The sequence below is a fragment of the Ptychodera flava genome, chromosome 11, assembly GCF_041260155.1.
Source record: "Ptychodera flava strain L36383 chromosome 11, AS_Pfla_20210202, whole genome shotgun sequence".
Lineage (NCBI taxonomy): Eukaryota > Metazoa > Hemichordata > Enteropneusta > Ptychoderidae > Ptychodera > Ptychodera flava.
In genome coordinates, this window is record NC_091938.1 from 15,260,949 (window position 1) to 15,285,984 (window position 25,036).

Sequence of the window (25,036 nt, forward strand, 5' to 3'; positions counted from 1 at the left end):
AGGTTACGTAGAACGCTGAGAGGGTACACAGGACCCATTTTGACCCCTCACCTGCAACGAACTCTGAGGTGAAGAGCGACCTCAAGGGTCATTCTACAACTGGGTCACACAAGTCATGAACTTTTTTGGCATAGCTATCATTCGAATTCATTACTGGGAAAGAATCTGGCGCCATTTTTTGAAAATCCTTCGAATGGGTTGTAGTTCAATACCACGTAACTATTTTAATGAAGATGTCTTAGCAATTAAGAATATGTATTATCAAGTACGTTTTTGAACTGACTATGCATAATTAATAAGATTATTTATTAAATTGAGAGGGCGCCATATTGGATTGAACCATTTTATTCATAAGGCGCATGTAACAACAGCTAGTTTGCGTTGTAGTGGTTTTGCTACTATAAACACCAAAGGAGGTCAGATTTCGACAATACCTGAATGGTTATAGCCTGCTATGGACAGTAGCTACTAACACCCACAACTGACACCGCTATGGCTTTCTCCGATGCAAACTTTTCGAGTTTTACGTGTCCGGTGTGTAGGAACGGTTTCAACTCGGCCAGGGAATTACAGCAGCACTTAACACAACAACACAGCTTTGGAGAAGATCTGCAGATCGGACAACTGGAAGAATATGAGTCGGATGAAGAAATGACAGTGGTAGGGATGTTTTTATTGACTTGAGATAAGTAAATCGAAGCGAGAGTGTCCACGGTCGACTTTCGTATCTCACACTCCCCTGTAGATTATGTTGTTGATTGTTGGTGATCACACGGGCAGCTAGCCAGCTGCAGAGTGTCATTATCGGGTGTATCAATCGAGTATTGATATCAGGACTGTGTACGGAAGTTTAACAAAAAAAGTATTAGCTCATTCACGCTTGTAAACCAAGTGCTAGAAATACACTTCTGAAGAGGGGTGAATTGTTTATGAGTGAGAAGTCGAGTAAAGTAAACGCACCGCCAGCGCAAGCACAACGTTGGCAGCCACACATGTCGGTGTCGGTGTTACATGCCAGAATGTAAACATTGTGCGCGTAGCGTGAAACCAAACCCAGCGTTATTCATTGTCAGCGAAACCGCCGCGTTGTAACTTTTAAAAGCGTTTAGTTTTTTGAGTAACTAGGAAACCGGTTGCCAAGCACTCGGAACCGTTGTTTTCTTGAGTATGCGGAAACTCATAATTTACTAGCCAGCGTTGTGGTTTGATGCCGTGAAAGTCCTGCCGCTGGTCACAATACGTGTTAGACAAAGGCGCACGTTCGTTGTACAAGCCGGCGGGTATTGGGCGATACCTGTGGGCGGAACGACAACCGAATCACACATATGTTTCTTTCATTGAACACTTTTTACAAGTAGATTACACGTAAATTTACCTCAAGTTCAAGGTGTTACACAAATCATTTTCCGAGAGAAGAAATATATCATTTGACATGGCATTAACGGTTTAATATTTTCCAGGGCCGGTTATAATTTGAACAATTCTTACACGTTGCGTTGAAATAATTTATGTTTACTCAATCATTCAAAAGTAATAATATATAACTTTTTGTGTATTCAACCACAAATTCACAGTGTGATATTATTAAATGGCTTCAAGCTGGCTTTTAAAAATTTCAGTTGTGAAATACAGACTTTGACATTTGGACCACAGCCAGTAAATATACTTGCAAAATGAAACAGCAAGTTAATCACACTGCCATATGCGTGGTTTTTGTATTTGACAGAGGAAGTATTAAACGATGACACCATAAATATTGTTCTGAAATATTAGATCACCAGTGTTTGTCAGATTGAGTGATATTGCAGCATTGCCTTTGATTGTTTCTCAACATTACTTTCTCTTGTAATGTCAGCAATGCCATATGGTTTTTACATCTTGTTAAATAAACATGTAGTATGATCCTAGCAATGATCCTTATTAACCCTTTGGGTGCTGTAATTTTTCCCACCAAAATTTCAGTGTAACATTTTACCAATCTTCATGGAATTTTTCTGTAATTTTTTGATAATTTTGGACCAAATGGATGTAACATTTCAATGGCTGCAATTTTTGACCAAAATTTTGGGAAAAATCTGAAAAAACTTGCCTAGATCTGACAAAAGTTGCTAGCTAGATCTGACAAAAGTTGACTATGACACTGAAAGGGTTTAATTGTCTGCTCTTCCTTACTCTTTCCAGAATTGTCAACACACCAGTTGCTAAGCAACACCACAGACAGGAAGTTGGTAATTAAGTTGTTGATTCTTTTGGCTGCAGGGCGGAGGAAACTCTTGAAACTTGATGACCAGGGTCATACTGGGGTTTTGAAAACACTTGTTGTGTTTCCACAAGCACATTATGAAGTTGTGTGTCACATTTCAATAACACACAGGATGTTACATATTTCTATCTGGAGGTCTGCAGCAAATATATAGGCAGTTTAATACATCTTGAGAGAACTTCAACTTAAAAAAAATAAATATAAAGAAAACAGCATCTGCAAAACAATGGTTTAAAACAAAATATAAAATTGTTCTATTCTACAATGTACAAGTCACCTCATACAGGTCTTTTAGGTTGACCGTTTACACTTGCATGTTCATCGCACACATTTTCATTTGTTAGGTTCATCATATGTGACATCATTTGATGTAAACTCCCTGACGGTCCGCTTTTGGCAGCCATCAGTACCTACCAGCTTAGCTATGTTCTTGTAGATAGTAAACACTGGTAATCACAAAGTACCTATTTATGTGATAAATGAATGAATAAGTAAATAAATATAAATTAACAAATAAGCAAATAAATAAATAAGATATGTAAATAAATAAAGATATATTTGAATAAGATATATAAATAACTAAAGATGCTACCTTAAGGAATATGATCTATAATAGTGACTGTTTTGTCCTGATTTGACCATTACTTACGAGTGTTTCTTTTAACAATACCACAAAAGCACACATTCCACTGTATTCATTAACTAGTCTGTGTGTCTTTTCATAGAATACACGGATCTTGATAAGATGTCATGGTGCATTGGAGTCTCATTTAGGTATATATCTTTAATCGCCTGGGTATTAATCTTCAATATGAAAATTCTTACATTTTGACTGGTCAGTGCCTTTAAATTACCCAATTTTTCTCAAGAGGCCAGGTAAACATATAGCTTTAATTCACCTTGTACATAATCCCCAATAATATATCAAGTCGGTTCAGCAAAGTGCTAGAGTGTTATGCCCCTTTCAATCTTTCTTAACTGCGAAATCATATTACAACTTCCTCCACTATAAAAGTTAAATTTAAAACAATGTAGAGCAACTACATGCAAATAACATATTGTCATGTAGATGCTAATTGAAGTCTAAATATAGTCCATTGTCATCAGCAAAAAGTCCATAATTAATAATTAGCAATGTATTTTAACTTACAAGCAGGAAAAAAATCCTATACTTTAGTATACACCTACATTAGGCAGTATATGTTTTTACATCAAGATGTGTTAAATGGTCCTAAAAGATCATGGAAGGCAATATGAATAAGACCTATGAGTTGCGATGAAAACAGTTAAAGTAATGAAAAAGATGATTATGAATTGTCTCATGTGATGTAGTGTCCTTTCGACCTTTCAACATAATCTGTTCCTTTGACAACATCAACTCCGTGGTTGGAACAGTTTGAAAATCCAGTGCCAGGCTAATCCGTTCCATATGTTCTTTGTCAATGGGGAGTGATTTTTATTGTTGGATATCGACCCGATTTTGCCCTGTGTCAGCTTTGAAGGCAAAGGGAAGCATTGTTTGCCTTTCTTGCCGGAGCCCATGGGAGATTCCTACGGAAAGATAAACAAATTTGTAAAGACCAGTTTTGTCGGCAATTTTCCTTTCTGAACGCTGCGACAGAGGGCTTTTAGTTTCCATTTCTGAAGTGCTTTGCCTGCATATGTTTGTCACGTGCCATGTTTTCGTACGTATGTGCATGTTGTATGATTGTGGAAGCTGGCATGACGAGTCATCAGCTGTCGCTGGAACCATACTTAACGCCAACGCTATACAGTGTGAAATACAGGTACTGCATACGTGTACCTTTATTATTATCTTTCAAAGTTGGTCTTTCAGTCTGCCTTTTTTATGTGAGCAGTTTTTGCTGTAAACACCTCGTTGTGAATACTCAGTCATTCAGCTCACTTTTTACACAGCATGTACAGACTGCTGTACACCCTGTTTTACATGTCAATAATACTATAAAAATACTCCAATTATAGCCACTGGGTCATTGATAATGTTCACACCCAGGCTTTATACGTATAGTGTCTCTATGGTTTTGACAATTGGTCACATGAATATAACTGTACCAAGCATCATTAGGTCAGTCGTCATCGAATACGAGATATCATAAGTGAAGCTAGCGAGAACTTTGAACCGATTATCTTCACCTGCAAACCCAATAAAACAATCTTTTATCGATCACTCTGCGCTTCTAAGTGTTTAACAGTCGTGACCTCTCTGAATACAAAAACGTCCCGTCTTCTTAAGTTTGAAAGTCGTATGGTCATATGATAAGGTTATGAAATGTGAGACTAAACAAACATTGCAGAAGAATTTTGCCAATGTGGTGAATATTTGCACAGACATGTACCAAGTAATAATTTGTTGTGTCTTTGAGGTGTGTCATGCATGCAGCTTTTGAAAAAAAATTTAAGAATATAAGCTTTATAAATATCTTAATTTGACATTGAATAAGTCATTTTCATAAGATAGCGATAAATTCTTACCTTCTATACATGACAGTGATATAAAATCAGCAGCTGTTTTATTGCACAAAAATATCATTTTCTATGAAAGGTAAGATTTCTTTGTTACATACAGGAAGCCTACCTATCGTAAGTGTACATGTAGATCATGATAATTTTTAAAGCCCCATTGCTGTAAATTGTGATTTATTGTAATTTCCATAATTTTTGTTTAATTTTTGTGCCTTAAACTGTGCCTGTGGCAAAAAACTTCCTGCTGTTTACATGTAACATGGAAGTTTACATGTATTTGATACGGGAGTTATTCGGTTTCTGGAACACCTGGCCAATATTATCCAATGTACAAGTAAAATGTAGCACTATTAATCCAAAGGTTATGCCCCAGTCTTTGGTATCGCTTTAACAGGTATCAACAGATATTCATATGTGTAAGTTAACACAACCAATTAGTCAATTATTCACAAATTTAATCAGGGTGTATTGATTAACTTCACATTACAAACTGTAGTCCTTCAGATAATGAGGCCTAATGGTGTCAATCTGGTATTAATGTCTGTAGACCCAGAGTAGGAGCGATCGATTGCTTTTCATGTTGGCTCTGTTCATTAATGCAAGAATAATTTAACCCCTTGGGTTAATGGCTGCTGGGCCCACGCAACACTTTTGAGGACATTCTGTGCGCTGTGTGTCCGTACCGGCACTCAGGGTCAAACTGTGTTGGCAGACAGTACACATCATGTTGTGATTGGTTCAGAGTAAGGTGGAGGCTGTAGAAGTTTCTAATTTGGGCGAGTGCGAAAGTTTATTGCCCCTTGAACCCAGTGTCCTTTGGTCACATGTTGTGTGTTTGTGAAATTTTATTAGAGTTCCGGTCAAAGGAACCTCAAGTTACCTACAATGTCTGTCTGAAAGGAAACGTCATGTCTGTGTCCAGTAATCAGGTCATAAAGATTTGTGGTTCATGGCCTGACAAAGTCATTTACGACATTTCTCTTTTGTCAGACCGCACATTAACCGCAATTATGGTGTATTTACAAATTGAGAGACTCAAAATGGGATGATAATGTGTTTTTAATGGATTGGCCAGGAGTGCCTGTCTGCTTCCTTCATTTTTGAAAAGGCGACACTTCCAGTGAGTTGGGCATATTAAATCTTTATTGTCACTAAGTTGCAACTGTAACAGACTCACTTAGGACAATTTTGATGACTGCGTGAAACCACTATGCATGACTTATTTTCAAATGAGTTATTTGGTTTGCCCAGTGAAAAATTCAATTTCATATTTTTAGCCTGAACAGCAGTTCAGGTTGGTAACTGATTTCAGCCAATTGCTAAAATTGTGCAAAGGTGTACAAAAATTTTCAATTTGTGACGACTTCCTGAATAAATAAAATACCCAGACAATTCATGATTCGCTTTAAAGACTGGTTCAGAAAATAACTTTTTCCTAACACTTCTTTGTGTATGATGCATGCTTTGATAGTTTTTCTCATCATTAAAATCGCCGAGGAGAATATCAGAAAACGAGGTATGTAAGCAGGTATGTAAGGGTCCCAAATTCGACAAAGTGAGCGTCGAACTGAGCGTGGCAAAAGACAAAGTGAGCGTCAAACTGAGCGTGGAAAATGACAAAGTGTGGCGTCAAACTGAGCGTGGAAATGACAAAGTGAGCGTCGAACTGAGCGTTGGAAATGGCAAAGTGAGCGTCGAACTGAGCGTCGAACTGAGCGTTGGAAACTGACAAAGTGAGTGTCAACAGCGTTTGATACAAAGTAAGCGTCAAACTGGGCGAAAAAAAAGAAGGACTGAGTGCTAAAATGTAGCGAATATGCCAAATATAGCTTGCATGGGTGCTCAGTTAGCGCGTACTGGATAGTACACGATTTGCCAGTTGGCTAATAAAAACGTGTTTACAATGATGTGCGCAACATTGGTGTCATAATTACAGTTAATTGCAGTTTACTCTTCGTAGTCAAAAGAATAAGAGGTAGGAGTCAAGGTCCTCCAGTCGACGGACCTCGATGGAGCAATGTCAATCACTATAGTGTTCATGTATGTGAGTTGACAAATGGCAGGCAGAGCGAGGTCAAATATACTTCATTCTCTATGGGTGACCGAGACTGAAAAGTTTTGAGCCAATCATAAGCTTACACCTGAGGCCGAATAAATTACTGTAACTTTCACTTAAAGGGATATAGTCGTTGGAACTGCGCCTGTGCGAGTTTCTTGTTTACAAACAATGTATTTCGTGCACGATATCAAGATGCACCTCATCATCATAGCTGAAACATTTAAATCATACGATGATAGATTATGACAGCCATGTTTTAACTGTCATCAATCACCATTGTGCCTTGGATACATTGTTGCCATAGGTCGTATGGGTCCCATACGACCTTTGAGCGCAGTTCCGACGACTATATCCCTTTAATGGGTGAAAGATGTTCTTTCACATTGCTTTAATTCTGAAACATTTGTCATGATAAGACATTGTTCGAATTCGGCAATCGTGATGTCAAATGGATAGAAAATCACGTTCATCACATGCACAGAATCCCACGTCCAAAAAACGATCATCGCATAGAGTGTCACGTTCAGCAAACGATTTCTCGACAATGTGTTTATTCAGCAACGTCTAAATTGACCTTTCAACATCAAGAGTCTTTGGATAACAAGTCTGATTATGTAGAATCATTATTGAACGTACGCGAACTGTACGTCAGTCAAGTTTAGCCACGCTGACAGGACTTCAAACAAATCAAGTTCATGGAATTTTCAGTGCTGCAGCGGGCTCAACCCTCTGAGCATAGGGAACCCAGAAGTCTGGTTGTTGTTGTTGTTGTTTGTATTGTTGTTTATGTTTATTAGTCGTGTTGTTGTTGTTGACCAATAAAATTCAACGAACATAACTGTTGTGTTGTTGTTAATGTTTCAAGCGTAACGTAGATGTCATAAGAAACGCTACAAGGATACTTGGCCCGATACAACTACCGGCCATCTGCTAACGCGTACACTCTCTTCATACACTTAAACAGTGTATAATTCTAAAAAATGACAGGAAAATTCATGAAAATTGGTAAAATTTGTTGGGAAAAATCGCCGTCATGGATATACAAAAATGGTACCGGTGAGCGGCGTCGCTTGACAAAACGTCGGCATTTTATGGCGATCAGCGCAGAAATGATCTGAGAAATTTTACTGTGCAGCTACAATAGTCCACAGACACATTCATTCAAAATCATCAAAATGCAGAGTGATTTTTATCTAGAGAAGCGTGGTCCGTAGCGGCACATATCCCGGGCCCCGTCGCGACTATGGTAATATCGATGCGTGCAGAGCCGTAAACTACGTCGAGATCGGTCAATTTATATTTTCCTTGATTATTTCATAGTGATCGCGCCAACTACATTTGCAATATCTCTATCACTCTGTAAAAAACTACAATGCTATCAACACAAGACATAACATTGGTGTCGTGTGATAAACACATAAATATTTCTAGTTTATTCCTTGCTTACATTCATCGTTCTGTTTGCTCAAAGATCAAAGAATACCTACCATACTGTAATCTTGAATGCAGAGCTTCGGACTTCAAAACAATTATACCAGCAGCGTATTTTATTGACACGAACTTTATAGCAGAATGCTTTCTTTATTGAACGTGTTTATGAAGTGATGATAAACTTGATCGTAAACTTGCTCCAAGTCTGTAGGCGTATAAATATCAAAATGGCATAAATTTAAGGAATAAACTTCGCCTACCCGTTTGTTCGCATGTCGGGTTGGTGATAGGCTGTTACGTAGTTGTGGGTGAACGATGTGGCTAAAACGTCGCAACCCATCGTAGCAGTTAGCCAATTCTAACTTGTAATTTCAGGGCCTTCTTTATTCAGTACAAGGGACATTCATGCTGCTATCAAATATAGATAAAAATAGACACGACAAATTGTCCCAGATGCGATGTCGATATTTGCTATCATGGAATGTCTCTACCGATGTATGACCAGAGTTTACTTCCCGATCTCGCACAAATTGAACAAAATTTGGATGTCGTAATTAACTTGAACTTTACATCTGATAAATTGTCAACTATTTTTTTGACATCGATTACACCTAAGACAAGTTAGGGGGTGTTCGTGAAATGCACCTTTTGTTCGGTATTTAGTTTGCAATATTTTACAGACGGAAGAGAACTGAACATACGCAACAGTGACAACGTACTACTAGTTTATTTGACCAAGACGTAGATGTACATACGCTCTCTCTCTCTCTCTCTCTCTCTCTCTCCTCTCAAAAAAATACTGCAAACTGTAGCAGTTCATGCCATTTACCGCTGTGCCTGCGGTATTTCCGCGATCGTTAGGAGTAGAAGAGGTGTGAATGATTCACTTCCAGTCTGTGGTAAATGACTTTTCATGAATATTCAGTCTCTGAGCAGCGGTAATCCTGGCGGTAAGCGAGGCAGAGGTATAAATAATGATAATTGTCATGGCCTTGAAGCGAAATCTGTTCGGAAAGATTATCTACCTGAAACAGGGCAACAGTAACAGGGAATGTCAACTCATACCAAATCATCAGGCGGGATTGACGACTCATTGGTAACGCCATAGTGAATGTAAACATCGACCTGGCGGGACGCGATCTCACAGCTGATGGCAAAATTAATTATACCACATCCTATCGTTGGAGGCGCCATCATGTTCACTTTGACGCTCACTTTGACGCTCAGTTTGACATTTTCCACAAAGTGCTCGATCGCTCAGTTTGACGCTCAGTTTGACGCTCAGTTTGCCATTTTCCAAAAAGTGCTCGATCGAGCACTTTGACGCTCACTTTGTCAATTTTTGGGGTCTTACATACCTCATGTAAGGGTAGCTCAAACCCCCAACTGGGACCGCCAACTGGGACTCCCAGTTGGCTTAAAATGCACTCTGGGACCGGTCCCAGTTCACTTCTGGGACTGGTCCCAGAAGCGAACTGGGACCGGTCCCAGTTGGCCTCTAGGACTGGTCCCAGAAGCGAACTGGGACTGGTCCCAGAAGCGTACTAGCTCGACATAACTGGGACCATTATGATTGCGGGGAAACACACTTGTATCAAATGAAATGTACCATGGAGGTAAGGTACCTCCATGCTGTAATGACGAAACCATAATATTAATGGAAAGAAGTTTCCCATCCCACTAAATGCCTTTTGTAGCAACTGTATGCACTTGTTTTATTCATATTCTCTGTGCTGTTGTGAAAATTATGTATGTTTTTTGTGTGGGAAAGCTAACATCTCCCAGTTTCATTCAAGGACAGTCAGGTCTCATTTCAATTCTGGGACTCGTAGCTCCATAGAGCTATGACAGACCATGGAGGTAGTAGCTACTACCTCCATGGACAGACATACAGACTGAAATAGAAAACACTGAGACAGCATATACTACATATAGCTACTAGCTGTCAATGAAGTTTTGAAGCAGTGCATGTTGTTGACTTGTATATTCAAAACCATTTGTCTTAAAACGTAATGGGACTATTATCACCTCATTGATGTCTATTTTTCCTCGCATAACAATGAAATGATTCTGCTGTAACAGTACATGCATGCACTAATTATGGTTGCCCCTCTCCTATTTGTGGCTATCTGTTCAGATATATAACTAGGTCCAAATTAACCCTTTCACCCCAGTTCCCTGTATACAGAGTCCAACTTAACATAGAAAACAATGGATTTGGGATAAACCATGGTGGTGAAAGGGTTAAGATATCAGTCATATACTGCAAGTGAATTGCAATTCTATTAAAACACAGCGGGTTTTCGTTAAATGTTTTGTTTGCTGTTTTTAATGTAATGAAAGCCTTGATGAGTCAATTGCTAGTCTTGCACAGTTATTTTCATCTCCTTTTTCATCTGATTCAGTACACAGTCTCTCTATCAACGTGATCCGTGCAGTAAGATTTCAACACACACCATAGCACAGGACTTACTAGTGCTAAGAATGAGAACATCGCAGTAAGACCAGATTAATCAAATCTTTGTTTAGCGCGCCCACTCAAATGTTTCGAAACATGAGCGGGAAGGCAGACTAAAACACATACAAGAAAATCAAAAACACACCTTATATTTTCTTGATTATTTCCATGTAACAACATAAGTGTCTATACAAAAATCATCAGAAACTTCCTTTCATCGTGATCATCATAAGTTATACTACAAGATGTGAAATTTTGTAAACAGGAAAGCTCAGTAAAATCCTATTCAAACCATTAGCGTAGAAAAAAACCTAGTATGTGCACACAGACAAAACAAAGAGTTAAATTACTTTGGCCTTTAATAGTTGGGATCTATTAAATGTTGCGTATACCTACGATTATGGCAGAGTAAAAAGATGAAAACATTAACAGATTGTTAGTATTAAGTACCAGTAGGCCTAACTGGGGTTTTTCATAGTGGTCCCAGTTCACAAATTGGATGTGTCCCTGAAGTGTACTGGAACTGATCCTGGAGGCCAATTAGGACCGCGGCCGCGGTCCTAGAGTTAATTTTGAAGCCAACTGGGACTGGTCCTGGAAGCGAACTGGGACTGGTCCCAGAGGCCAACTGGGACCAGTCCCAGTTCGCTTCTGGGACCGGTCCCAGTTTGCTTCTGGGACCGGTCCCAGAAGTGAACTGGGACCGGTCCCAGAAGTGAACTGGGACCGGTCCCAGAGTGCATTTAAGCCAACTGGAGTCCCAGTTGATGGTCCCAGTTAGGGGTTTGAGCTACCCTTACATACCTGCAGAAAACCAATAAAATGTAACTCAAGCTATCACAGTTGCTATCACAGTTATAGCTATTGTTATCAGCAGAGATTGGTACCAATTGAACCATTCTCTATAATCTAGCACTTAAAAAGTGCCAATGTGCCCCTCGGGATACCTTTACAGTGTACTGTATATGCAACGTTTGTCATTGAAATATCCAAGACAAAAAAAAAAAAAAGAGCTGCATACAGTACATAATTATATTAAAATTTGTTTGAGAAAGTATTTCAATTATTTTGCTGTCATCAATATATTTTAGTCAACACCCGAGGGAGAGCGATTGTTCAATACTACGTACATTTTTGCCATACCAATGATTGAAAGTGAGTGTACATAGGTCCAGGGTTCGACATTAGTGTAAAATGATCACTATCCCGCAGGACCAGTAAAATGTTCAATTCAGTGGTCCTGCAAAAGATTTGGTAGTCCCGTCTGAAAGTCTCATGACATAACTAGGCAATAACTTGTTGTTCGAAAAATGTTTTATTTCACATTAAAGCAAAACTCTCAGCACTTACAGAAACATATCATTTACATTTAGGAGTCAACTGTTGCTGACTAGTATCCCAGCCACTGAAGAAAGTCATTGTCAAACATGGTAGAACTGTGGTTTCCACAGTACTGTTCACTAGTCATCAGACATAGAAATTTGCTGAAACATTGCATATGCTTTCTGTGCATGGTTAAGTCTGTAATTAATCATAGAAGATAGTTTGCTGCGCTCACAATCGGCTATAGCAGAAACAAATTATCGTGCCTTTTGTCATTTCTATACGTAGACCCGACATTCAAACCTTTTGCTTCATCTAAGTCACACAACTAAGGAAAATCGGAAAATGGTCTGCCATGTTTAGCGAGAGCATGTGACGTTTTGAAGAGAACAACCATCTGCTGACAACCTCTTTATTCAAGATAGAATAATTTTATCGGCCCGAGTCTTGCCAGGTTTCCCCTGCTTGGCTTCCAGCTTACCAACATTCCTGCTATGAGTAAGTGAGATGGCATGTGCCTTAACAGAATCTAGTGTAAAATTCGAACATCCCGTCACAAAGGTGCCAACAGCGTCAAATTTTCGACAACCTCGCAGTACAGTTTCCCCTTTATACCATTACTGACAAAATAGGACAGCCAAGTGTATTTCGTTTTCCAAGCCTCCTGAAATTCACCTACCCGGACGTTATCATCGTAGCACTGCTACTGTAGATCGTGCCTTTTTGACAGCCGGGGGAGCATAGCCAACCAAAAAACGTTCCATCATTAGTAAAAAATTAGAGCTGAAAATAGATCGTGCGAGTAGTTGCGAGCAAACGGAATGGACGACGCCATTGAACTATGCGCATTGCATAGTGCGCACCCCATACAGCGCCACCGGCATTGCCACCGGCCATGTACACTACCTGCGTGAAAACACCGGCGCAGTAGTTTTTCAATGGCCGCGCACTTCGATGTTGCTGACGATCAGTAGATCGTGTTTATTTGCAGTTTAAACCAAAAGCTACTTATCGAAAAGTCACTATCCCGTCGGACTTGCAACAAAATAATTTTACTAGTCCTTAAAAAAAGTTACTAGACTCGGGATAGTGGGCCAGCGTGAATGTCGAACCCTGTTCAATAGGTCCCAACATGTATGATACACTGTACCAGTGCTTCCTGTCGACAATCCCACGAGACAGGCAATTATCATATAACTGGGAACATCAATGGTTCCATCAGGTCATGTAGGTGGACTTAGAAGAAAAATATCAGTCATTATGCAATCAGTTACTAAGTCTGATATTGTCTTTTCATAAATTTCAATATGATTATCTGATGTTTTAACTTCCATACTTTATATATTTTTATGTGTATAATAGTATATTTTACAAGTTTTTGCCATGTTGAATTTCAACAATACACATCTACTGTCATGGTTGAAATATTTGATGTTTAATTTACCCAACTGTTTTGTATCAGTAAAGTCTGTACGTATATTGGGGTGAAAAGTGTGAGCCTTCCTGCTGGGAATATACACATAATAAAGACATTCTTGTACGTCATGGCATACATGTACAATACAAAAAATTCTTAGGTCTGTATGATTATCTAATGAATGGAGAGAAGCCATCATGTGTCTCCAGCCCATTTGTATGTCAAAACCATTGTAGCAGTGTTATTTTTCAAGAGCTTTACACTGGATTAAAATTTGTGTTCAGGGTTGAGATTGGTTTGGTTTGCTTACCCTGGTAATCTGCTGTCCTCAAATAGGTTCTACATACATGTACTGTAGATCTATGAACAGAAATCCTGTTGAAAATTCGGAAGTGAAACTTTAAAGGAAATAATTTCTTTTCACCCTTTCACAACCGTGGTTTGAACCAATCCATCGTTTTCTATGGTAAAGATTGATCTCTAGAGAGAGAAATGGGGTGAAAGGGTGAAAGCTTCCCTAAAAAGAACAATTCTTTGAATTGTTTGTGACTTTCTGTGATGCATTCTCCTACAAATAATAGCACAAATGTTTTAAAAAGCACTGGCTACGAGGTATGAATGAGTGAATGAATTTCCCATTTTGTAAACAATAAAAAAACAAAGAATGTCATATCTTGATCACTACAAAAGTTACTTGTGGCTTCACTTTGGTTCTAATCAGCTGCAGAACCAACTTGAGACAAAGATTACATGTAGTTATGATTTAAAATTCAGGTAGAAAACTTAGCTAAGAGTCCCGTAACAGATGTGTTGTTTTGAACTGTGCCTATTGGTTCTGCTGTTGGAAAAGTTGCAAGTTCTTTACGTAACGATTGGCTGAGAATTTAATAGTGAAAAAAGTTTGCTCAGATTATGCTATTCTTGAGCTGATGAATGTTACTTGATGTGCATCGTTCATTCCCACGACAGAACAATGCTGCAAATTTTGCCCGAAAACATCCTTAACCTCCGTTACACCGATGAGTGAGCAATTAAGGAGGGGAAATAAAACTTTCCAAAAGATCTTTGGTGACATAACGGTCGGAGCCATTTTTAAACGCTTCTCAAATAATGCCACCTTACTGATTAATGGAGTGTCCGGGCCTTGTTCCCATTGTCTTCAGATGTAAAATATTCCTGCGGCCACTCATTGTTCCTGAAGTAGGTTCTTGTAATGTAACATGTTAAACTGCCGTGTACAATATTGTAAATCTTCAAATGTACAATGCGTTGGCCTTCAAACGCCGTCCTTCCCGCAAGGGTCCATTTTACAAGACAGACGGGGAGACACATTGATCTCAGTGATCATGTCTGAAAAACTAGCTTCAGTGATCAAAGATGCCGAGCAAGGAGGCATTTCAATCATTCTGTGAACATTGTCTGTTTGTCTGACACTTTTGTCGTTCAACCTTTTGTTCTGGAATTTCACCCAGTGTGTCGTGCACCATTCTGACTCATACCAGACAACACATACTTGCAGCTGTGCATGGAGTCCTGGTAATTTAATTCAGTATAATTAAAAAAAATCACTCATTGTATTAAAAAGTGTTTATTCTGACAAGGACACCTGGGATTTGTAATTTGTCTACATGTTTAGTCCAGTCAGCATCTGTCTATCAGTTGTTTTGTACTCAAAACTAGTTTTGAGTTAACGGAAAGATATTTGACTGTAAGGTTTCAGTCAGCACAAACCTGATTCTAGCTGCGTGTATGTCTCGATGGAATTTCAAGGTATCTCGTACAGTCTGTCATCTTCATCAAGAATTCTAATTACATGTATGTCTTTGATCACATGGTCCTTATCGTACCGGAATTGTCATTTTGAATAAATAAACCTGCAAAAGTAGGAAAAATTAAATATATATAGAATTGAATTTTATGGTTGGAATTGTACCTTTTCTCAAAATCTCAGTGTCTCTCTTGTACTGGGATGGGGATTGGTACATGTATAATGAATCACATTCACATTTAACTCAAAGAAACAATAATTAAATTTAATAACTAATTAATCCATTAAGTAATAAGTACATGTAAATAATGTTTCAGCACAATAGGAATTTGCAAAGCTGTTAAAGAACAACATATAAATACATATGTTCTGTTTCAACTTCAAGTTCAAGTACATATTTTGAAAGTTTACTGTAATTGAATGTGGCATTGTGATTGAAACATCACAGCATCTTCAACATTTCCATTTCAGTTTTCTTGTACATGGTTCTACCCATGCTGATCAAAAAAATAGGTTTTCAGCATTCCAACAGTACATGTACACGGTACAATGTAGTTAAATGATGTAACAACTGATGATTTTTTGAGCTAAAACTCATTTATGTGATCACAATAGCAACCAGCAACAATTGGGGACAATTAATAAAAGGGCAATAATGTCATTCCAATTTTAGGCTTTAAGTATTGGAAAATAATCTATACCATCACAATGTGATGAAAATAGCAACGAGATTAAAATGCCATCCAGTACACTGATACCAACACAATGTCAGACAAGATGTGTTGAAAACCGTCTCATTTATCACTCTCTAACTGGACTGTAACGTGACCTTTCAGATTAGATAAATAGAGTGTGAACGAAAAATGTCAGCTCATAAACAACCCAAGATCATGGTCTAAAACTTCACAAAAGCTGGTTTGGTGTAAAAAACCATTCTGGGCTATTTCAGAACCATATTATTTGCTTGTTATGTTCTCTGCTGAGATTGCAGTACCCTCTTTCATACTTGTGCATCGCGTTCACGAACCGGTATTCATACTTGTGCATCGCGTTCACGAACCGGTAGATCGCGGAAAGATCCATCCTCATTATCTCCGCAGCGATTGCCCCTACTTAAACCTTGTAATCGATACACAGTTGATACCCATCCCTGGTCAAAGGTCAAATGACTATTTTGGGTCACGGGAATATGTTCAGTATCTCTGGTAGCCAGATATCAAGTGCTTCGATCACGATGATTATTTCAACATCACTGAACATGCACATACATGCATGAGAAGTATAATACAACTGCAGAAATCGGCTCAGAGTACATGAAAAAGAGATCATGTATGATACATATCTCTTGTTTCAATGAAGTGGGCTTCAGGTGTAATGGTTTCACATCAGTGGACTGTGAAACTGATCAACATTACTTGGCAAGGATGAAAGGAAATAGTTAGTTACCTTGACGACTATCTGTCAGACGATCTTAAAAATAAGAAGAAATGATTCAGGTTGAAGAAATGAAGATGTTTGCTTGCTTTTGAATGAAGGAATGAATCCCTTCTTGATTTGGTGCCATTAGATTTGTTAGAAGTTTTATTTGCATTTTTGCTGATACATCAGTTAAATTACAATGTAATCATTAAATTTGAATAACATGACATGTACTTCTTAATTTGAAATGCCGATGCATAATTCTGTCGATAAAACCAGAATGGAATCCTTGAAATGGAGTTGTAATATTGTGCATCGTATTTTGGAACTTCACTGAATAACTGCCAAAGGAGGTATAGAACGATTTAGGAAATTCTATATTTTCAAGACCATCGTGTCAGCAGTAGGGTCATTTGGAGTTGGTCTTTTCAGGTCATAAAAATGAATTCGCCCATATCTGGGTTTTCTGATAACACTTACTGATGCAATTTCTTTATTGGGAAATTTGAAGAGTCCATTTACTTGATCAAAAAAATCATCAATTTTAAAAATAATCTTTTCACGCACGAAATATTTGACAAGCACAGGTCACAGAATATGATGTGTGTGAGGTGCCAAGCATGTGATAAATAATCAAAATATTAAATTTTGTAGAGTTTGAAATCATTGGACAGTGACTTTCTACAGTATTAAAAGAGGGTAAGGGTTTTTCAAAACCTGGATACAGGTTGTGTACATTCTTAGCACACACAATAAGGCGTTGCTGGGTTTTCTTAAATAGAGTGTGGAGCTGTTTCACAAGTTGTAAACTATTGTGCGTGTGCAGCCATGAGAGCCAGATCATTGACTAACGATTGCTTTGAAGGTCACACAGAACATGTACAGTACTGCTTGGATGGAGAAACCATCCATCGAAGCCGCTCAGATCTCAACCGTTCCAGGTCTGTGGTCACCTGCACTGACGAGATCAATGGGTTCCTGATAGCTGTCACTAGTAGTCACACTTGACATACATGTACCCTACAAAAGGTTCTGTCACAGTATAAACAGTGATCATTCTGCCAAAAACCTCGGGAAAAACCACAGTATCAGATAAGATGAACTTGTTGACATTATGTATACTGACCCAGTTCAATGTAGGGTCACAAATTAACAAGCATTGTACATACATGTACATGAGTGTCTTGATCAAACTGTGAAACTCAGCCTGTCGACCTTGATGGAGATTTTGTTCCAAGAATTGTGACCTAGTATTGCTTTTGCTTGAAAAAACCTTATTCAGCAAAAGTGTCCTTCCAATTCCTTTCTTGCAACATCCTTAAGTGATTGGATCATGTATCCCAGTAAAAATTAATAATCCTATGAAAATAAATAATCGAAATACATTCAGTAGTTTCAATTACATTGTATACAGCCTGTACTGTTTGATAAACGTAAGTGTAGTTAATTTTACTATGATACTGTACATGTAGCTTGTTTGCAAAACCCTCAGGCAATGGAGGAAAAAGTGTTTTGCACCTATTTTACGGAACAGTGCACAGTTTGTTTCATTTCCTAATGTGTATTTTCATGCCAGCGCAAAAATTTATGGTGTATGTATTTTAAGTCGTGCGTACAGTACCCAGGAAAAAGGGAAACATGCACTCCAGCATTTATGGGTCATTGAGAAATATTGCTGCCGGCACAAAACGTTGTAAAACTTTGTTCTTTCTGTGTGAAAGTTGACTCTCTGCAGTGACAAATAAGATCGAGAGTTTCCGAGGGTGATAAATTTGTAACTCTACCACAGCAATTACAGCAAAATTACACATCTGTTGAAGTTAAAAAATCAGGGCATGTCGACTAAAGTTTCAGAGGTGATCCACATTGTAGTTCATTGTGGTCGGAGATCAGGGACCACCAGATTGTCATGGCTTGAACCAACAGACTTACGAACTAGTGAATATGAACCTGTTCACCCCTAAATCCATGTAAACAGGTCCCCACTCAACATTGATAACGATGGGTTTTAGACCAAACCATGGTGGTGAAAGGGTTAATGCACCAGTATAGTAAAGAATCAACGCAGGACTAGCAAAAGTTGACTGTAAGATCACTAGACTTGTATTCACACACTCAGGACTTAACTCCAGCAAATGCTGAATGGACTTGCCAACCCTTGAGTACACTAATACTTATTTATAACGATCTGGAAGTGAATAGAGTTAAAGGTATACAGTCACCTGTAATCTAAATATGCCCATACATGGTCAAAGGGGCGTTCCTTGGTATTCAAAATGCCCATGTGAGGGCGCTGTTTTTAAAAAGCGGCCACCCGCTTAAAATCTGTGTTTGAATAGATTTTCTCTTTCCATGGTAACTGTGGCAAAATTGGAACAGGTGACAGTATACCTTTAAGATACATGTAGCAGATGTAGCAGCTGAGGAATTTCATTTGAATCCGGTTGTCATTGAACTTTGAATTCATTAACCAAGTACATACATTGCCAAAATTCCACAAAATTAAAAAAATATCAGTGGCCATCTGCATGCCGATTTTACAGTGATACAGACAAGAGAAACACTAGAGTTTTAGTTAACAAGCAATTACAAAAGTGCTGTGCAATCACTTTGATTTCAGTCGTACAAGTATTTTGCTGACTATGTATTTTTTACCAAATATAAATACTGTACATGTGGCCTTTGAGGTATGTTTGCAATCTTTTTAATGGCTCTGTTGACTCGCCCTGTGCAGAGCAAGTAATCTTTGACCTTGTCAGAAATACATCAAATACAAGTACATCTAGAGTGTGACCGAGAAAGATTTATTTATTTATCCTGTTCCTGATTTCACAGAGCTTTAGTGTAGGTCCTGTCAATATGCAGAACAATGTATAAATATTATTTGTACATGTACTAGGATGTAGATGTACATCACTTGTTGTTGTTGTTATTGTTGTTGTTGTTGTTTACACTACCAATACTTCAACACTTGACCCCACATCAATACCTTTACTACATGTACAGTATATTGCAAAAACATTCCATGCCAATGAATTAATAAGTCACACTTGCAGCGGCTACAGTAGGTACAGTAGTTTGTTTTACTGACCAAAACTAGTCTGTAGAAGGGTACTTGAGGTGCTTTGACTTTACAAGGTTCAGCAAAACGTTCAGAGTGAGTGCAGACCCTTGGACCTCATGTGAAAATTCGTGTCTGTCAAGTGCATGAAATAAAAACCAAATGACCATTTAGAATTAGATGATAACAGAAACAAGCCATGAAGACAGTCCAACCAGGTTCTTTCCAAGATGTATTCCAATTTGGCCAAAGTACAGTACCGTTTACAAAAATTTACATGACATGTCACTGTGACCAGTCTGTCTTTTATATGTATATGCAATCGTTTTGCAAATGATCTGTTTGTAAAACCTTTCTGTACCAGGAAATTTGAGTAACAATTTAACAAGTAAAATGTGCGGTAAATGTATTTGATGTGCCATGCAGTGTATAATGTTTTCCCCTCCACTCAACTTGCTAGCCATATTCCCTTTAATTGAGCCATTTCTTTGTGGCTTATCGTCATTCTGCCTGTGGCTGTAGAACTAATTTGGTAAGTGGTGTTTACTTTCCGCTAAATGAAAGCTGAAATTACCCCATGCAGCTTGTATTTACAGTACTGGTTCCATGCAGTGTCCTTAACTCTAATTAAAATGTAAAATTGTATACTGGGACTTTTTATCTCCTAGTAGTGCACAAGTTTACAAGTTTAAATGTGCATGTATTGGGTCTGAACAGAGGCATTTATGATCTCCATGATTGCATGTAGATATTGAGTGGTGTAGTACTGTTGCTGACCATGTGTGAAGTCAGCAATGATGTCACTGGAACTAATCCTCAGAAAAGCTTGGTTGATTGATACATGGTTAATGTAATGAAAAATGTACACCTTCAGTTTGATGCTGGTAGAGGAAGCTTTTAGTGCTTGCAAACTCTTGGGCATTGTGATTGACCTAATAAATGTATATGAGGAATCTGATATGAAAATTGAAACCGGAAACCTCAAATGCAAAATCAGCTTATAGTCTACAAGGGATTGAATTTCATAAAAAACATCTTGAATGTATACATACATGTATGTACATAAGTCAGGATATGATACTGGAAAGACTGGTAGGTAATATCGATGGTGAAAATGGATCAAGAGCAACCATTAAAAAATGTCATATCCACGATAATGTCATCTTTTATGGTATTATGTAGAATGCAATAAAACTTCATGTTAACGTTAAGTTTCAAATAACATGTTCCCTAGGGAGGTTACTAGGGAAGCGTACGTGTACTTTTGGTATCATCAAAAATACATTCTTGGCAAGTCCAATAGCCTGGTAGTAAGAATCATAAAATTTTCCATGAGACTGGACTGAGGCAAATCAGATTTAGGCTTGCTAATAACTGTACCAGAAACCAAAACTCCCGAATTGGATTTTGTTCATACTGTATGACAGAGTGTGGTGGAAATTCATGAACAATTTTAGGCATATTAGTGTTCAATAATAATACTATAACTCTTGACTCACTGATTACTTGTCGTGGATGAACATATAAACATATTGGTTCAGGCACCACACACAAACATTTTAAAACTTTTGTAGGCAATGTGAAATATTTGATATATATTTGAGAGCTCTTAATCCCTTCACAAACAACCTCATCATTTTGTTTAGAAAAGGGTCTAACCATTAAACAAGTAGATTTACGAAATTCTGTATGTATGATTTTATTAATTATCGTATTTAATTGTAATTGTACATATTTTATTTATAATTGCAACTCGGGGAATTTGGAACAACAAATGCCACGGAATGATGCATGTCAAATACATGTAAGCTGCATACATGTAGATGCACATTGTGCACGTGTATATATCACATACCTTACATCTTAATATACATAAAGCCTATAGGATGGAATTGTTGTACTTTGACCCCTGTGAGGTCACTTCAGGTCATGCTCTGAGTATATACCTGGAGTTAACTTTTGACCTGATGTAATCCCCCTGAGGATGTATTTATTGCCAAAATGATACACTCACTGTCAATCAACTGTGAGCTGTAAACTTTTATGACCTCAATCTGAATAGTTTGAGTGGCAGGCATGCAGGCTGGTGACTAGCATATCAATATAAAAAAAATGTATGTTTCAAAAACCAAACTTTTGTAAACTGACAGCAAATTTCTTTTATAGGTCTGTTCCCTATGATATCAAAGTGTCCTTCCCGTATAATCCTGTTGAATCCCTCCTTTTCCTGGACACTCTGTTGTGTTTTTGTTAAGACTGATACCTCTGTAAATTGTACCCTGGTCATTTTTTATCAGAGTTCTTGTTAGATCAATTCATGGAGTGATGGAGTAACCATGATTGATGTAATCCTATCAGGGGACAACAGAAATGGTACTGGGGTTCCCAAACCATTTACCTCTCTATCCCAAACTTTAAACACGCTTTGTGTAATGTCCATTCCATTACAGGGGTGAATTTCACATTGACATGTGATGATCACCGTTACCACGTGTTATCTCTAATCTTTCTTTAATATGTGTTTGAAAGTTGCTTCAAAATTTGACAGTAGTTGTACTCAAACAATAAAAAGAGCCCCCTATGTACATGGAAGTAATTTCAGAAATATGATCTGATGCAACAATAATGTTGTTATAAGAAGGCAAGCGTTTCTTATGTACAGTGAAGTTTATAAATATTTTAATAAATGTTTGTTTTCCTTTCCTCTGAGCTCTGCCATTCGCAAATGAAAGCAGTTTGAATACATTAAGAAACAAGGTGTTTGATTAGAATTAGGCAAGGTGCATACAATGTATAAACGCACATCACATACATGTAGCTTGTTGTCCACTGTATGCTGTAATTGGCCGTAATTTATTCATGTACTTGCGAATCTAGTCTAGGATGTCTCCTCGGTTATGGTGTCCGCTACGCTCCCACTGGAACTTACAATGAGTACGGTATTTTGGGTAACTCCTATGGCATACAGCCAATTCCTAGAGTGGCAAATTTCATGATCAACTCCAGGGGATGTGAGTGATGCAATTTTTACTGGGCTGGAGCCCTTTCACAGTCAAGAAGCAATTTTATTGCTAAAACGGAAATATTGTCTATTGCTAGATACAGGTTTCGGTGGGAGTGTAGCACACGCCGTAACCAAGGAGAGGTCCTAGACTTATGTGAATCCAAATCAACTGAACTGAGTATGGTGCCAACTTTTCATTAAATATTTAACATTTCTCCAATAGTTTGTTTCCTTTGTGTCACCTTGTGGCAACCTGGGATAACAAAAATTTGATGGCCATGAGTCTGTAACAGCATGAGTTTCCATCCCGTACCAAGAAATCTCTTCTTCAAGGCTAATCACAGGGCTATCAACTGATTCGGTCATTTCACCTTGCACGCAGTTTATGTGCATATAACTGTATCTCACTGAATGTGAGTGTTTCATGCAAAATTTCTTGGAATTCCCTCTTCGTAAGACCAGCTTAGTACTCTACCGCTATGTTCCCATGAGAAAGAAGTTTATGCAAATTCAGCAGTCTTCCAATAGAATGAATGGATGTGATGCCGGTAGGGAGTCAGTAACCCTACGAGTAAAGCCCAATTCATCTCTCTAAAGTGGAGATTTTAATCAATAGCGCAAAGTCTACATGCTGTGTTAAAGTATTAACCACACAGTCCTTCATTTATCGTACAGTGTGTGATTGTATTTGTTCTGTATCATGATTTCCAGCTGCCCAGTTCACCCACCTTACACGTAGTAGAGTTTGGTGAAATCCTTATCAGTAGCTTTATACTTGACCCATGCTTGGTATAAAGATGCAATTTAAATGGTAGAATTGTTAACAGATTTACAGCACTGCGTTTTGAGCTGTGCAGCCGTAAAGGATGCAAAAGTCAAGAATCTGCTGACTTCATTTGTAGAAACAGTCATACCAGTATTGAATTGCCATTGTCACATCGTCATGGGCCGCTGTCTATGGTGATGCGGGTTCCTTTGAATTCCATCACAGGGGATTTAGGAAAGCTGGTTACACTCTCTATGGTCACATTGATGTCTTTGAATTCAACCCACAGAGGGATTAAAAAAAACCAAGGTTGACGCTGTAGTAAGTTTTCAGTTTCAAGATTACAGTTTTATCAGTGAAAAGCAGAGGTCTGGTAACATTGATATGACTTCCTCATTAGAGGTACGTGTACAGAAAATGTGCGTATGCTCAATAGTTGTATAACAGTTCAAGAGAAATCAGGATATGTCTTCACTACTAGGTGATCAGGAACAGAGATAGGAAATTTCAAATGTATTTTCTTCAAACTCAGGAAGTCATTGATCAGCTATTTTCTCCTGATTGCGTCTTATCACACTTATAATCACCAGAGAAACTAGATTGAGTGTTGATTAATGAGGAAGTTTTGAAGGATTTCTTCAAGAGATGTGTCTGATTGACAGCATGACTGCTTTCAAGTCCTTGAAAGAAAGCCAGTACCGTCTAGAAAACGAATCATGTTAAAAAGGTGAAAAGACAAGCAGAGACCTGACTCATGTCTACAAGTCAAGTCCTATGTTGGTTTAACATCAAACACAACATCTCTAGAAAACGGTCACCCATAATGTCAGCATGTATAGAACAAAGGGCCTATCTGCCTTGATGTTCATCAGTGCTTGTTTACAGGTGCTTTTCATCATAAATAATATGAAAATACAGGTACTCCCACAGAGGGGGCCAGGAAGAAACAAACAAACAGACAAATAAACAAACAAAAAAACAAACATACAAACAAGTATACAAATACATAAATAAATGATAAACACAGACAAACATAAACAGATAAACAAATATACATGTACAGTATTAAAGAACGTTGAATAAATAACAAACATACATGTACAAACAAATGAACAAAAAAATGTATACACACATGCACATATATAAATATTGTATGTACATGTATTGTTTTTCCCCAGCTCCCCTATGGTACTCCTAGTATAAATACACATGATTTGACTAGTACAGGTCTGTGAACTGTGGATAACCCAAGCAATTATGACATTGTTGCCAATACATGTATGTCTACATATAATGTGCTCTTGCTACCACAATTTCTAAAGTCAAAGTGACACCATCAGCGTACTGTGTTGAAAATGGGAGTCATATACTTGTCATTGATCAATGTGTAAGTTTTAAAAATCTGAATGCAGATTTTGCAATGATTTCTTGAAAATATATGTAATTACTCCAGACATGCATTGGGTTTTTCAACAAGTATTCAACAGTATAGCACCCCTTACAGACATGTCTGTATATTTTCAGAAGGACAGAGACTGTGTGGTTATTTACAGTGTGGTACTTGTATTTATACTTTGAAGTAC

At 38.0% G+C, this 25,036-nt stretch overlaps 1 protein-coding gene across 8 annotated transcripts in view; it reads left to right on the plus strand.

Moving 5' to 3' along the window:
- Positions 1-340: 340 nt before the first annotated feature.
- The window catches only part of LOC139143618 (tensin-1-like), a 188,830-nt gene continuing 164,134 nt past the window's right edge, over positions 341-25,036 (plus strand). For all 8 annotated transcript variants that reach the window (XM_070714084.1, XM_070714085.1, XM_070714087.1 and 5 more), the window contains exon 1: positions 341-660. In XM_070714084.1, the coding sequence (XP_070570185.1) occupies positions 493-660 (168 nt within the window). In that variant the 5' untranslated portion in view covers positions 341-492. The remainder of the gene's footprint in view (positions 661-25,036) is intronic.